Here is a 15,604-nt window from a genome sequence, read left to right as displayed (position 1 = left end):
GCTGAACCATCTGTCCAGTTCCAGCGAAGGATCTAAATAATTAAGAAGGCAAAAGAGGACATCTATCAGTCTCTTTCCCTAGCTTCTACAGGGCTTATGGAGTGGAACTATAAACATACTATGGTGGGGGTGGGGTGGGGGATGCAGTAAGGCTCAAATTACGTCTGAGTGTCTAGCTTTTCAGAAGAGGAACAACACTGAGCTCCTAATATGGTAGCATTTCTCAAAGGAACAAGACAACCACTGCAGTCAGGTGATTTACAATGATCTCTGTAAGGAGAATTTTGGTTTCTTTGGAGAAACACAGAAATATTATAAGAATATGCTTTTGTTTTAATCTTAGGTGTGGGTTGTAAGTAGTCATGCGCAAAAAAGAAACAAGAAGAAATTAGATATCCTGATCAACTTGCCCTAAGAAACTCGATGTCCCCAAACAGCAGAAAGTAGTTTAATAATAACATCAGCCCCTTTCCAGGCCCTAACTTTATTCAGGGATTTCTTTCCTTTCCTCTCTATCCTTTTTCTTTCTTTCTTCTTTCTTATCTAGTATTAGGTTGAAAGGGTAGAAGAAAAAGGGTGGAGAAGGGTGAAAGAAAGCAGAATCCACAAAGTAGCTAATGCCAACTACAGGTCTCTTCTAGCATGGAGGACTCAGGTTATTTGTCCTCACTGAACAGACATTCTGGATCTGCTAGTGCTATCACTCATTAGCTTACAAAGTATATGTCCCAGCTGGCACTGCAGACCGCACTACCTTCCACCAAGATTTGACAACAGAGGCCTAGCAATGCTTTCCCCAGTATCCTTAGTGCTTTATCTATCCTCTATCCTGACCCTTTCACCACTGTGGGCCAATCTGCATTTGGAGGAAGAGTGAGACTTGGGTATTTCTCCTGAATGTCATCACTGCTCATCAGTTCATACTGTCAATTCTCAGACAGTATAAAACAACTTTTGCCAAGAGGTACTCTAAAATTCTCTTGTACTGGATTGCAAATAACATTTTCTAGTATAGTCTAGATTCCAGTCATAGGGAATTCCAGTCATAGACCAATTTCCCTTTCAGGTTTGGTTTTAACTTGGGATCTTACCCGCAGCTGGGGTGGGGTGAATAATTTTTTATCCTTAGCAGGCCCTTCCATAGTTAATATCTTTAAGTTAAACTGTCTCAGTGGAGAACCTGGTTGTATTTCTGTAGACTGGGATATTATTATTATGCCTAGTTTTACATTAGGGAGGGTTCACATTCTTTTGTTATTATAATGATTAGACCCAACATTTCAAACAAGCCAAATATTATGTGATGTTTATTTTATGCCAATTATCATTTTATGTACTTCTCTTTCTATTAACTCATTAATCCTAACAAGTGTTCAATAACTTTAAAAATTTCTTCCCACAAAAAATAAAAACCTGCTACCCATAATATAGCTAATATAAAGATTAACTAAACAAGTACAATCATGTTTGGTGTGGTTTTGGTAGCTAAGTTGATGTCCAATGTAACTTTACCTTTGTAAATCTCAAATATTTCTATGAGTTACTGTAAAAACTCAAACATCACTGCCAAGATTACAAACTAATGGTCAGTTATTGGATACAAATAGTTTTACAACAAATTTGGACTCTTTAAAAACAACAGGTGAGAAAATATTCAAAAGAAACTACTAATCTTAAAAACAACCACAGGCAGTGGTTTCAGAGCTAACTCAATGCAAATTCATTATTTTGAGTTTCACAAACATAGGGAAAGGAATAGCAGAAAAGCTTAAATAACCAAGAACCAATCGATTTTCTCCATAAAAAGTTAACATGCTATGCTTTATTTCACTCATGAAGAAGCACAAACTTCTCTTAACCCATGGCTAACAATGTAAAGTTTTATAATTCAAGCTATGACTTCTAAAATGGCATATAAGCTGAGATGCCCTGTGTCCTGGTATTTAAGTTTAATAAATTTAACATTACTAAATTAATTTAGCTGCAATCTCATGTCCCACTTAAACAGTCTTTTTGGAACAATGAAATGGTTTAGTGGGTAAAGGTGTTTGCTGACTAGCCGAGGAAGAGAGTACCATCCTTGGAACCCATGTGACAAAAGGAGAGAGAACTGATTCAAGGTGTCCTCTGATTTCCCACACACCCACCATGAAACTGTGAGTGTAACACACACACACACACTCACTCACACATAGAGAAAAGACTTGTTGAGAAGAAGGGGTTTAGTGGGAAAGGAACAAAATCAAAATACAAATAACAGTGAAAGAATACATTTTAAAGGTATATTTAAAAAGCAAAACATAATTATGAAGATTGCTAACTACTTTAAATTACCAGGAACTGTTTTAAGAGAGATTTATTTATGCTAACTTGCTTATTTCACAGACTCAGTCTACCAAACAGCTTCCACCTTCTCTACCTATTTCTGAGTAAACTTAGAGAATGTAAGTAATCTGCTGAAGAACCTCTAGGCAGAAATACGAACTTCAGCCACCTGGCGTTAGTGAATGAGTTCTTACAGACTTCTGAAAGCTCTGAGCAGCAGAACTTGCTAATGCCTCATAACAGCACTTCCCAAAGATTATTATTACTTTTGTCTTATAGAAAAGTAAAATTTGCTCTAAGTCATATAACCAAGTAAGGTTCAAATAGGAAGAAGGGAAAAATTACACTGTCTGAAGTATTAAGTATTGGACTCCTGCTAAAAATGCCCAATGGTACCAACAGATAAATATACTTAAAAATATATTAACCACTGAGAAACAGTATACACGTAAGATCTGAAATAAGGAACAACAGGTACAATATTGATTTTACCTAGCTAGATGGAGCAGACTAAGCAAAAATCCCAGCACTTAGGCTGAGGCTGAAGCATAGGTTCAAGGATACATAGTTAAGATCCAGTCACAAAACAAAACTACACAGTACAAATGGAAACTTACCTACAGGGAGGAAGGACCATGGAGTCTTTTATAAGGACAGATCCAGAAAGCAGGATATACCAACATCTGGCAATAGTTTCTGAACTGTTTAAATATATATAAAAAAAAGAGTAAACAAATACAAATGTGTACACATGTACAGATTTATTATGAATATAAAACATAGAATACATTCTGGTAATACTGCAAATAATTAAAAATTAAGTAAAAATGTTGAGGACTCTGTTGCCTAACATTTTACACACACAGAAGAAGGGAAAAAAACCTTTACATCACTAGTAAACAGAAAACACATGAGAACACTAAATATATTTTAAGATAATTCTCATAAATTAGCCCAACTTAGAGGTTGATGAAATTTGTGCCTATTCATTGTTTAATGACACTGAAAATAAAAATCAGCTCTTCACTCAAATACAGTACTATACTACAGAGGGCAGAAGGCATTCTACCCTGCAGCTCCACACTTTCATCCTTCTTGCCTCTACATAACACAACTTCAGAAAGTTCATTTTCCTTATTGTTCATCTATTTTCTAATTGTTCTCTTATCTGTGTATGATGGTCAACAACACAATCATTACAAAGCACAGTCATATAGAAAGTATATGATATATACATGACATACATTTATATAATGGATAGCCATATCATAAAGAGAATACAAATGCTTATAAAAGCTGGTATAGAAAACACCCAGCATCATAAGATGGAGTTAAGAGCGAAGAATTAAAACTAACACTGTTAGAAGTAAGTTAAGGCCCAGGTGGAAAGAGCTGGTCAACAGTATGCAAAGTTAGCAGCTGTCAGGAATGTGGGAAGGTAGTAGGAGGGACACCGTCCCGAGGAATATTTATCAAGCCATGTTTTTTTTTTTGTTTGTGTGGTTGGTTTGTTTTGTTTTTTGAGACAGGGTTTCTCTGTGTAGCCTTGGCTGTCCTGGACTCACTTTGTAGACCAGGCTAGCCTCAAACTCACAGCGATCCACATGCCTCTGCTTCCCAAGGCAATGTATGTTTTTAAACAACCTATTTTAGAAACATTCCATTGAAATTTTGAAAACGTATTGTTAAGTACAAATATGGCTTTCCAGGAAGATTTAAGGAAGAAGGCAAGTATCAGGTGCTTAAAGAGTCTACTGGTGGAAGAAAAAAAATACTACAATTGTAGGCAAAGCCTATTTACTTACAAGTACTTACATCTGCAGGCAATTTAAAATTTCATATAATGTCATAGTCTGAACTTCAGGTCTAGCAGGGCATGGTGGCACACACTTTTAATCCCAGCACTCAGGAGGCAGAAGCAGGCAGATCGCTGTGAGTTCGAGGCCAGCCTGGTCTACAAAGCGAGTCCAGGACAGTCAAGGCTACACAGAGAAACCCTGTCTTGAAAACAAACAAATAAACAAACAAACCCCAAACAAACAAAACTTCAGGTCTAGTAGAGCTTGATTTAAAATTCCAATTTCAAGCCACTAAAAGGGCTGGGGGTGTAGCTCAGTGATAGAGCCACTATCTAGCATGTCTGAGGCCCAAAGTTCCATTTCTAGTATACCCGAGGGTAGGAGGGTGGGAAAGAGAGAAGAGAGAGAGAGAGAGAGAGAGAGAGAGAGAGAGAGAGACAGACAGACAGACAGACAGACAGACAGACAGACAGACAGACAGAGACACAGACACAGACAGGCAGAGACGGGGCGGGCAGAGAGAGAAAGTAAGGATTTTCTTTTTTTTATACAATTCAACAACTTTCACCAAATGCCCTAGTATTTTTAGATCTCTCCTACTTACCATTCATTTTCTGGAGATGTCAAAATGTTATACTTGTCAGTAAAAACTTATATACTGCAGACACTCATTAACTTTCCCATACTTTAACAAGCAAGCACAAGAATAAAACACTTGGGTCTGCACTTCCAGTAAGACATCTGAAAGATATCTTTTATTCTCAGTGTGTTCTGTCAGGATTTCTAAGGCGCTGCCATCTACAGATATTTTAAGATGGCAAATGGCTTCTCTCACATTTCTCCTGCCTCTTAGCCTAGAGATGGCTCAGTGTCCTCTCCTTTACCTCCTATTGATATCAAACAATTCTTTTCCTTTGTTTATTAAAAATTCTGAGCTTTAAATGTTAGATCATCAGATTATACCAGTGTCCTCTGATGTAATCAGTTACAGATACTAAAGGCCAACCTTCCCATTTCTTGTGGAATTCTTAGCTGACACAAATCTTTTGTAACATTGATATTGAGTTTTATACTGACGTTGATATTCAGCCTTCTCAAGTTCTTGATCTCTTGTAGAGTTTCTATGTAGATCACAGATTGGTCTCAAATTCATGGCAATCTACCCTCAGCCTCTCATTGCTGAGATTTCTCATGTGAGCCACCATGCCCAGACTATGAGAAATCTTATCTTCCAGTTTACTAAAGTAATTAAAAGTGAATTTCCACAGTCATTTACCAAAATATTTGCTTCAGTATAAGATATCAGATCTTCAGTAACCTAGAGTTCAAGATTACAATCAATGCCACCATCTCTCTTCTTTGCAACTGTTTGTTACCTGTAATATTATCATCTGTCTACACCATAATGATCTTGCCATCTTCTCTCTCCTTTATCCACCACAAAACTCAGTATTACATTACCATTATCTCTCCTTTTCAAGAATTCCCTGAATTCTCTTTACTCATTTTATTTTTAGTGGTCTGCAGCTTCCCCAGCCCCTTAAAAAAATAGAGGTAAACAAAAGAAAACATCCACTGATTAACACACAAGCCATTCAGCATTCTTTGCATGAAGGCACCTGCATTCTGCCTACCAAAATGCAAAGAGAACAAAACACACATCTAAGCACCCAGAGAAAGACAGGCAGGGCTTCCACTTTTCATGCAGCATCTGGCATTCAGTCGAAAATTACCAAGGCTGATAAGAACAAAACAAATAGATTTAGTCAGCTCAAAAAAGACAAGGTTGGATATTTACCTAAGCACTGAAATCTATGAAAGTTACATCAAAACCTAGAATTGAAAAATCAAACACCACTCTCCCTCTGCTGGGAATTCAAACACTGGAGTTTTATTTTGGACTAGAAAGAGTAGAAAACAAGATTTTATAAACCAGAAAGTCAGTCAGTAGAAAATAAAGTAACAGAGAAAGTAAGGATGGAAAATGGTATAAACATGAGAGATAAAAATGAAAGAATGTGGGAAAGAAAGATCAGTTAATTAGCCAATCATGCAGCAGGGATGTCTGTCTGTGCCCTGTGCCCTGTGCCCTGTGCCCTGTGCGCCATTTCCCAGTCCCCAGATCTACCTGAAATCCCAGAGACTGGCTGCCATCAGGGACTACCAGGAGAGACTCCCTCCCTGAACTGTTTGTGTGCTATATTCCTCTGGACAAACGCAGCCTTCCAGAGGGACATTTCCCAGGCCCCAAGCTCTACCTGAAATCCCAGAGACAGAGGCTATCAGGGACTACTGGAGGCAGTCAGACATTAGGAATCACGAGAGGCCTGCAGCAATCAGGGCCTATCAGGCCTGCCAACACCAGGGACAAACAGATGGCTAAAGGGCAGTGTAAAAACACACTGAAAACAAACAAACAGCTGGGCATGGTGGCATACACCTTTAATCCCAGCACTCGGAGGGAGAGGCAAATCGCTGTGAATTCGAGGCCAGCCTGGTCTACAAAGTGAGTCTAGGACAGCCAAAGCTACACAGAGAAACCCTGTCTTGAAAAACCAAACCAACCAATCAAACACCAAAAACTCAGGGCAGTTGTAGAGGAATTTTAACTTAGAACATGGCTGCTCTGGCCAGAGATCACACCCAAAGACCTTCTAGGTCTGTGTGATTATGTTGGAATACAAACACACCTTTAATCCAGGAAATAGAGGCAACAGATCTCAATTCAAGGCTGGTCTGGTACAGAGCACGTTTCAGGTAAAGAAAAACTTAGGTCCAGGTATGGCGGTACATACTCTAAGCCCAAACAATGAAGGTAAAGTTAGTTTGTAGAAGGAAGCACCCATGTTTGAAAGTGATGTTTACTTGAGTGGCAGAGAAAGTGATGAGTCAGAGAAAGATTTGACAGAATAGGATACACCCACCTCTCATGAGAGAGGTAAAGGAAGCTACTTAGGGGCAATGCAGAAAAAGGGAGGAGGCAGTTTTGCCTAGACAAAAAAGACACAGATTGCAGGGAAGGGGGTGGGTTGGGAGAACACTACTCAGGTGTATACCAAATGAGCCAGAGACTGAGAAGGAACCAGAGGGTTAGAAAAGATTTCTGGAGTTAGCTTTCTGCCAAACAGAACAATTCAGAGGCTGAGAGAAAAGCCAGATTAAATCAGTCAGTTGGGAGAGAAGTTTGAGCTAGAACAGCTGAGTTGAACCAGCCAGCCAAGAGTTTAGTAAAAATAAGAAAAGGTGAACTTTTTAAGCAGTTAGTCTCAGAGGCTGAAAACATTCTAGGCCTAGGCTAGATTGTATGGAGGCTAGAAGCTTCCAGGACTAGGCCTCGGTTAGCAGAAGGATGCAGGGAAATACAAGTTCCTTTTATACAGGGCAATATGACACCACCAGAACCCAGCTACACTACTACAACTCTGGATATATTAACATACCTGACAAGCAAGAAAAGGATCTTAAATCTAACCTTATGAAAATGACAGAGGCCTTTGAAAAGGAAATGAAAAAAAAAATCTCTTAAGGAAACACAGGAAAATACAATCAAACAGGTAAAGGAAACAACAACAACAACAAAATTATTACAGAAATACAGAAAAATACAAGCAAACAGGAGACAGAAATAAACAAAACTGCTCAAGACCTGAAAATGGAAATAGAAGCAATAAAGAAAACACAAACCGAGGCAATCCTGGAGATGGAAAACCTAGGAAAGAGAGCAGGAACTATAGACAAAAGCATCACCAACACAAACAAGAAATAAAAGAGGAAAGCTCATGTATAGAAGATACAATAGAAGATGCTGATACACCGATCAAAGAAAATGCTAAATCGAAAAAGTTTCTAACACAAAACAACCAGGAAATTTGGGATACTATGAAAAGAACAAACCAAAGAATAACAGGAATAGAAGAAAGAGAGGCTTCCCAGCTCATAGGCCCAGAAAATATCTTCAATAACTCAAAGAAAGAGATGCCTATAAATGTACAAGAAGCTTACAGAACACCAAATAGATTGGACCAAAGAAGAAAATCTCCCAGCAACACAATAATCAAAACACAAAGAGAGTAACTAACCCAAGAAAACAAAGGAAATAAGTAATTTTACACAAGTAAAACAAAAAGTAGGGAAACACACACACACAACATACACACCACCAATACCATCAAAATTACATGAATTAACAATCATTGGTCATTAATATATCTCAACATCAATGGACTCAATTCCTCAATAAAAAGACACAGGCTAACAGTGGATGCAAAAACAGGATCTGTCATTCTGCTGCATACTAGAAACTCACTTCAGCAACAACAGACATTAACTCAAGAGTAAAGGGCTGAAAAAGGTTTTCCAAGCAAATGGTCTCAAGAAACAAGCAGGAGTAGCCATTCTAATATCTAATAAAATAGATCTTCAACCAAAAGTAATCAAAAGAGATGGGGAAGGACATCTTACACTCATCAAAAGAAAACTCCACCAAAATTATGTCTCAATTCTTAACATCTATACCTCAAATGCAAGGGTACCCACATTTGTAAAACAAACATCATTAAACCCCACACATTAATAGTGGGAGACTTCAACACCCAACTCTCACCAATGGACAGGCCAATGAGACAGAAATTAAACAGAGAAATAATGAAACTAACTGACATTATGAATGAAATGGACCTAACATATCTATAGAACATTTTACCCCAACACAAAAGAATGTATCTTCTCAACACCACACAGAACCTTCTCCAACACTGACCATATACTTGGTCAAAAAGCAAGCTTCAACAGACACAAGAAGATTGAAATAATTCCTTTTATCTTACCAGACCACCATCAACAAAATTAAACTGGACCTCAATACAGAAAGAACAGAACAGAACCTATAAGCTCACAGAAACAGACTAACTTTCTACTCAATGGTCAGGGAAGAAATAAAGAAATTAAAGACTTTCTAGAATTCAATGAAAACGAAGGCACAACATACCCAAATTTATGGGACACAATGAAAGTGGTGCTAACAGGAAAGTTCATGGCACTAGAGCCTCCATAAAGAAATTGGTGGTAGTGGCACACACTTTTAATCGTACACTAGGAGACAGAGGCAGGTGGACCTCTATGAGTTTTAGGCTATCCAGGTCTACAAAGTGAGTTCCACGACAGCTGGGGCCACGACAGCTGGGGCTACAGAGAAACATCTGTCTTTAAAGAAATCAAAAACAAAGAAACTGGAGAGGTCTCATACTAGCAACTTAGTAGCACACCTGAAAGCTCTAGAACAAAAAGGAGCAAACATACTCAAGAGGAGTAAAGGGCAGGAAATAACCAAACTCAAAGAGAGCAATAAAATGAAACAACAAAACCAAAAGCTGGTTCTTTGAGAAAATCAACAAGATAGACAAACCCTTAGCCAAACTGAATAAAAGGCAGAGAATATCCAAATCAACAAAATCAGAAATGAAAAGGGGGACATAACAACAGACACTGAGGAAATCCAAAGAATCATTAGGTCTTACTTCAAAAACCTGTAATCCACAAAATAAAGAAATCGAAAAGAAATGAATGATTTTCTTGCTAGATTCCACTTACCAAAGGTAAATCAAAATCAGGTCAACAATCTAAATGGTCCTATAATCCCTAAGGAAATAGAAGCAGTCATTAAAAATCTCTTAACCAAAACAGCCCAGGGCCAGATGGTTTTGGTGCAGAACTCTACCAGACTGTCAAAGAAGAGATAATACCAATACTCTGCAAACTATTCCACAAAATAGAAACAGAAGGAACCTTGCCAAACTCATTCTATGAAGCTATAGTCATCCTAATAATACCTAAGCAACACGAGGATTCAACCAAGAAAGAGAATTTCAGACCAATACCCCTCATGATCACGCAAAAACACTCCCAAACTGAATCTAAGAACATATTAAAAACATTACCCACCATGATCAAGTAGGTTTCATCCCTGGGATGCAGGGATGGTTCAACATACAAAAATCTATCAATGTAATCCACCATATCTTAACAAGCAGAAGGAAAAAAAACACCACATGATCATCTCACTAGATGCTGAAAAAGCCTGTGACAAAATACAACACTTGTTCATAATAAGTCTTGGAGAGACTGGGGGTATAATGCCCATACCTAAACATAATAAAGGCATATACAGCAAGCCAACAGCCAACATCAAATGAAAAGGAGAGAAACATAAAGTAATTCCATTAAAACTAGAGACAAGACAAGGCTGTCCACTCTCTCCATATTTATTCACCACAGTCCTTGAAGTTCTAGCTAATGTAATAAGACAACTAAAGGAAATCAAAGGGACACAAATTGGAAAGGAAGAAGTCGAAGTATCTGTATTGGCAGATGATATGACAATATATATATAAGAGATCCCCCAAAACTCTACTAAAGAACTCCTACAGCTGATAAAAAACACCTTCAACAAAGGGGCTGGTTACAAAATTAACAAAAGAAAAAAAAGTAGCCCTTCTTTATACAAATGAGAAAGAAATTAGGAAACAACACCCTTCACAATAGCCACAAATAATCTATCTTGGTATAACTCTAACCATGCAAGTGAAAGACCTGTATGACAAGAACTTCAGCTCTCTGGACAAAGAAACTGGAGAAGGTATCAGAAGGTACAAAGATTTCCCATGCTCATGGACTGGTAGGATTAACATAGTAAAAATGACCATCTTACCAAAGCAATCAACAGACTGAACGCAATTCCTATCAAAATTCTAACAAGATTCTTTTTTTAAGAATTATTTATTTAATTTTTATTTTGTGTGCCATGGTGTTTTGCCTGCATGTATGTCTTTGTGAGGGTTTGGGATCCTCTGCAACTGGAGTTACAGACAGTTGGGAGCTGCCATGTGGGTGCTGGGAATTGAACTTGAGTCCTCTGGTCATTTCTCCAGCCCCCTAGCACAATTCTTTAATGACCTTGAAAGAGCAATCCTCAACTTCATATGGAAAAAACAAAAACAAAAAAGCAGGATAGTTGAAACAATTCTGTACAATAAAAGAATATCTGGAGGTTTTACCATCCCAGAGTTCAAGCTGTACTGTAATAATTTAAAAAGCATGATATTGGCATAAAAGCAGACATGTTTTATCAGTGGATAAACTCATACACCTATGAACACTTGATTTTTGACAAAGAAGTAAAAGCCACACAATGGAAAAAAGAAAGTATCTTCAACAAATGGTCCTGGTCTAACTGGATGTCTGCATGTAGAAGAATGCAAATAGATCCACATTTATCACCTGCACAAAACTCAAGTCCAAATGGATACAGAAAAGTGAAAACAATATTAATAGCTGTTGGGTCATCTAGACATTACAAAAATATAATTATAAATTTGTCAAATATAAAACTGAAGCTTTCAAATTTAAAAGATGTACCAAGCTTGGAACATTCCTAAAACTTCTGGGAAGAAATTAGTAGTTACATAAGCTAATGACATTTAAAAAATAATGTATAAAAATGTGTCAAAATGGAAAAACTGCAAAATTCATTATTATTATTTTCTAGGTAACTGATATAAAATTCCAGAAAAAATCACATAAAGGAAAATAACTCATTAAAGTACTTTATCTAAGCATGATGGCACACACCTTTAATCCCAGCACTATGGAGGAAGAGGTAGGTAGATCTCTGTGAGGCAAGCTTGGTACTCCATAGAGTATTCCAGGACATCCAGGGCCATACAGAGAAACCCTGCTTCAAAAACAAAACAACAAAAACCCATAATCCCAGCACTCAGAAGGCAGAGGCTGACAATGCTGCAAATTTGAGGGCAGCATATTTAAAAAACGAGTTCCAAGCTAGCCAATTATATAAAGTTAAGATCCAGTTTCACCCCTTTACCCCACAAAACAAAAACAAAAACAAAACCCACAAACAAAATAGAAACCAAACCAAAGTTAGTTTTCAATTAAAGTATCCAAAATTCACTGACAAAAGTCTCAGATCTCCATGTTGTAAATAATCCATAAGAAACTTTAAACACCAAAGAAGAATATATGAATTATTATTTAAGTATGCTACTAAAATACTTACTTTAACCTTTCCTCTATATCAAGGCAGACTTCTTTCATTAAAATGCATACACACAATAGACCAAGTAAAAATCTACATAATTTCAAGCATTTTATATATAATGTAAAAAAAAAACTTTTGTTTTATAACTGTTTGCTATAATAAATATAGCTGTGTTATACAGAATGAATTTACTTTTAAACTGTGATTAAATCAAGAAAAATAAGAATTCAATTACATTTTGCAGTAATGAGTAAAATCTTTTTCATTATGTGTTTAACATGCTTAATTTGGGAATCAAAATACGGAAGGTTTTAAATAGAAACAGAAAATGATCTTTACAGTCTTAAAGCAGAGACAGGTATCTGCAAATGTTTTTAAAGCAGATATAAAGAGCACTAATTGTGGCTGGAAAGAAGGCTCGGGGGTTGAGAATGCACGTTGCTCTTGCAGAGGTCCTGTGCTGGGCGCCTCACAACCACCTCTAAATCCAACTCTAGGGGAATGGCATGCATCCTTTGGCCTCCAAGAATATATTCTTTAAAAGATGTGGAAAAAACAAAAATCATAGTGGGAAAAGTATTTACACCAAGCACATTCACAAGCATTTTGATAATCCACATAGAACTTCATCAAATCAATATAAATAAGGTATTACAATTTAAAAAAAAAATGATTAAGAACTTAAGATCTCATTAGAAGCTAGCCGAACAACCTGAAGACTGAGAAGCACTCATCACCACTAGTCAACAGGACACTGTAGAATGAAATCACGGTGAGATAATGAAACAATGAGCAGAATGTCTAAAACTGAAGCAAGCACACACAAACAGGCTGCAGGGGTTGTTAAAGATGGGTACCTGGACTGGGCATGGTGGTGTACACCTTTAGTCCCAGTGCTCAGGAGGCAGATAGATCTATGAGTTCGAGACCAGCCTGGTCTACAAAGCAAGTTCTAAGACAGCCAAGGCCACACAGAGAAATCATGTCTCAACAAAACAAAACTAAAACTAAACAAAAAAGATGGGTACCAGGACTTACTACACAGCTCATGGCCACAGACACCAACACAACTATACTAGGAAGCTGGCTGACACTCCTAAAATTCAATATGCAAAATTCTAGTAGTTCTTTTTCTAAGAAGACAATTAAGTGGAATTAGTAGGTAAGAGTATAAAAAGTGTGAACAAAATTCCCACAGGGAACTTATTTTATACATTCACAACAGTAAAAATCTGGAGGCGACACCAATATGTAGTAGAACAGATAAACCAACATACACTCATCTATATCAGTGAAAGGGAGCAAAAGTAGAACATTAAGGAATCCTGACCTATCATCTGCTATATAACAACCTGATCAAAAGATCAATAAGAGGTTGAAAAAGAGGTAAAAATTAATGGGAAAAATAAAGTCACAATTGAAATCACCATTCCAAAACAGCGCTGAGAAGTCCTTTCTAGAAAGCCAGTCTCTTTAGTGGTCACAGTTGTATATATTTCTAACATTTGATGTATTAGACCATCTCCAATGCTTTGCATGTATTATACTTTAGTTTATGATTACCAAGTGGACTTTAATGTGAAAAGTCAAGGTTTAAACATGTCACTAATGTGAGCTAATCATAAAAATACTTACCAGAAAAGCACATGATTGCCATTGTATCTTTCATAGCGTGCTCTTGTAGACAGTAACCTAATAAAAAAGGTAAAGAGCAAAGGCTTTATAGTATGCTGTTTCAAAAATTGTCATAGCAATAGAAAAATTATTAGACATATAACTAAAATCTTACTAAGCTAAGAAATATATGTAATACAATAACATTTTTAATAAAATCAACAAATAATATTTTGGTTTATCTTAAAGTATTTTGCCTTTCTTTCATTTTTTAAAAAGTAACATAATCTAGTCATAGTGGCATATACCTGTGACCCTAGCCCTCCAGGCAGAGGCTGGAGGACTGAGGCAGAGACATGAAGATTGGCACGAGTTTCAGGCCAATTAGAGCAATATAGTGAGGTTTTGTATCTAAAAATCAAGCAAAGTAAAACAAAACGACAAAACCAATCAAAAAAGCAACTAATATTTAAATGGCATGGATTTAAAAATCTTATGTACATTATTAAGACCTGTCAATTCACACAAGGTAATTTTTATTATGATACATTTGAATGATTCATTCCCACATCTTGTGAAGGTCAGTGGCAACAGTACATATACAGGAAAAATCTCCTAAGTATATAGATTTGTTGCACTTTTAAAGGATCTTTAAAAATAAAATAAATTCACTTTACTATGACTGCTCTAATTTTCAATTTTCATTTCATTTTTCCTGATTTACTCACAAATACTAACACCTGAGTTACATTATTCAAAGAGCAGAATGTAATAGAAAATAAATTATATTCTAACAACTTGGTTCATCATCAGAACCTTGAACACTGAGGAAAAACAGTGAGCTAATAGATCATGAAAGAAAACAGACTGAAAAAAAAAGTATACAAAAATTACAACAACTAATCACACAATGGGACTGCATGTAAGTCTATGAAGCATCTTCTTGATTTAATGACTGATGTGGAAATTTCCAGATCACTGTGCTCAGTAATATCTGTGTGCAGGCGGCTCTGGGTTGTATAAAGAAGCAACCTGAGCAAGCCATGGGGGGACAAGCAAGTAAGCAGTGTTCTTCCACGGCCTCTGCTTCACTTCCTGCCTCAGATTCCTGTCAAGGCTTCTCTCAATTATGGGCTGTGATAGCAGCTTTCAAGCCAAATAAATGAACCTTTTCCTTCCCAAGTTGTTTCTGGCTATGGTCTTTATCTTAGCAACAGAAAGAAAACTGGGGCAACTCCACTATCTGGCACACATTGAGAAAATAGTTCTTTGCTACAGTTATTCTCATTTAGCTTTAAAGCACTATGATTTAAAGCACTATGACAAAGAAAAAGTTATCACCCCATTGTATTAAAGAAAAAAAAATGCAGCTTATATAATGAAGATGGTACCGTGGCTAAGAAAAACTGGGATGAGTAACAGAAACTTCGTTCACATTGTTAGAGTTTGGAGCTGAGGTCACAAACTGGTCAATGAACTCACAAGTGTAGGTGGCGTGCTAAATGAGTGGCAAGGTTCTCACTAACATCCCACTCTGATCCAGTGAGTAGTGTTTGATAGTAACCTTTATCACAAAAGAAAACTCTATGACTAGCCTTACAAAAATTCCTAAGTTATTTGGCTCCAGAAACTAGAATATTCTACCTCTCTTTTCACTCAGCACCAGACTTTCTTATCTTGCCCCTATTACAGAGGCCTCTACTCAAAACCCATTTCCTATGAGAGATCTTCAGCAATCATTTAAAATCAAGCAGCTACCAAGTGACTTCACATCTCCATGCTATATGATATGTACTGGACTTAACCGTTTTGC

The 15,604-nt window shown here is 37.0% G+C and overlaps 1 protein-coding gene and 1 non-coding gene across 7 annotated transcripts in view; one reads left to right on the top strand and one right to left on the bottom strand.

The window, feature by feature from the left end:
• Positions 1 to 15,604, bottom strand: part of Rapgef6 (Rap guanine nucleotide exchange factor 6) — a 179,759-nt gene that overhangs the window by 142,366 nt on the left and 21,789 nt on the right. For all 6 annotated transcript variants that reach the window (XM_051168156.1, XM_051168154.1, XM_051168151.1 and 3 more), the window contains exons 3-4: positions 13,813 to 13,869; positions 2,943 to 3,026 (exon numbers count right to left, since the gene is read on the bottom strand). In XM_051168156.1, the coding sequence (XP_051024113.1) occupies positions 2,943 to 3,026; positions 13,813 to 13,869 (141 nt within the window). The remainder of the gene's footprint in view (positions 1 to 2,942; positions 3,027 to 13,812; positions 13,870 to 15,604) is intronic.
• On the top strand, positions 15,220 to 15,368 carry LOC127208918 (small nucleolar RNA SNORA62/SNORA6 family). The gene has a single exon (XR_007833172.1). It is a non-coding gene; the product is annotated as a small nucleolar RNA SNORA62/SNORA6 family (small nucleolar RNA).

This window comes from Acomys russatus, chromosome 25 (assembly GCF_903995435.1).
Source record: "Acomys russatus chromosome 25, mAcoRus1.1, whole genome shotgun sequence".
NCBI lineage: Eukaryota > Metazoa > Chordata > Mammalia > Rodentia > Muridae > Acomys > Acomys russatus.
Note: the sequence above shows the minus strand (reverse complement) of the source record. Positions and strands in the feature narration are given on the sequence as shown.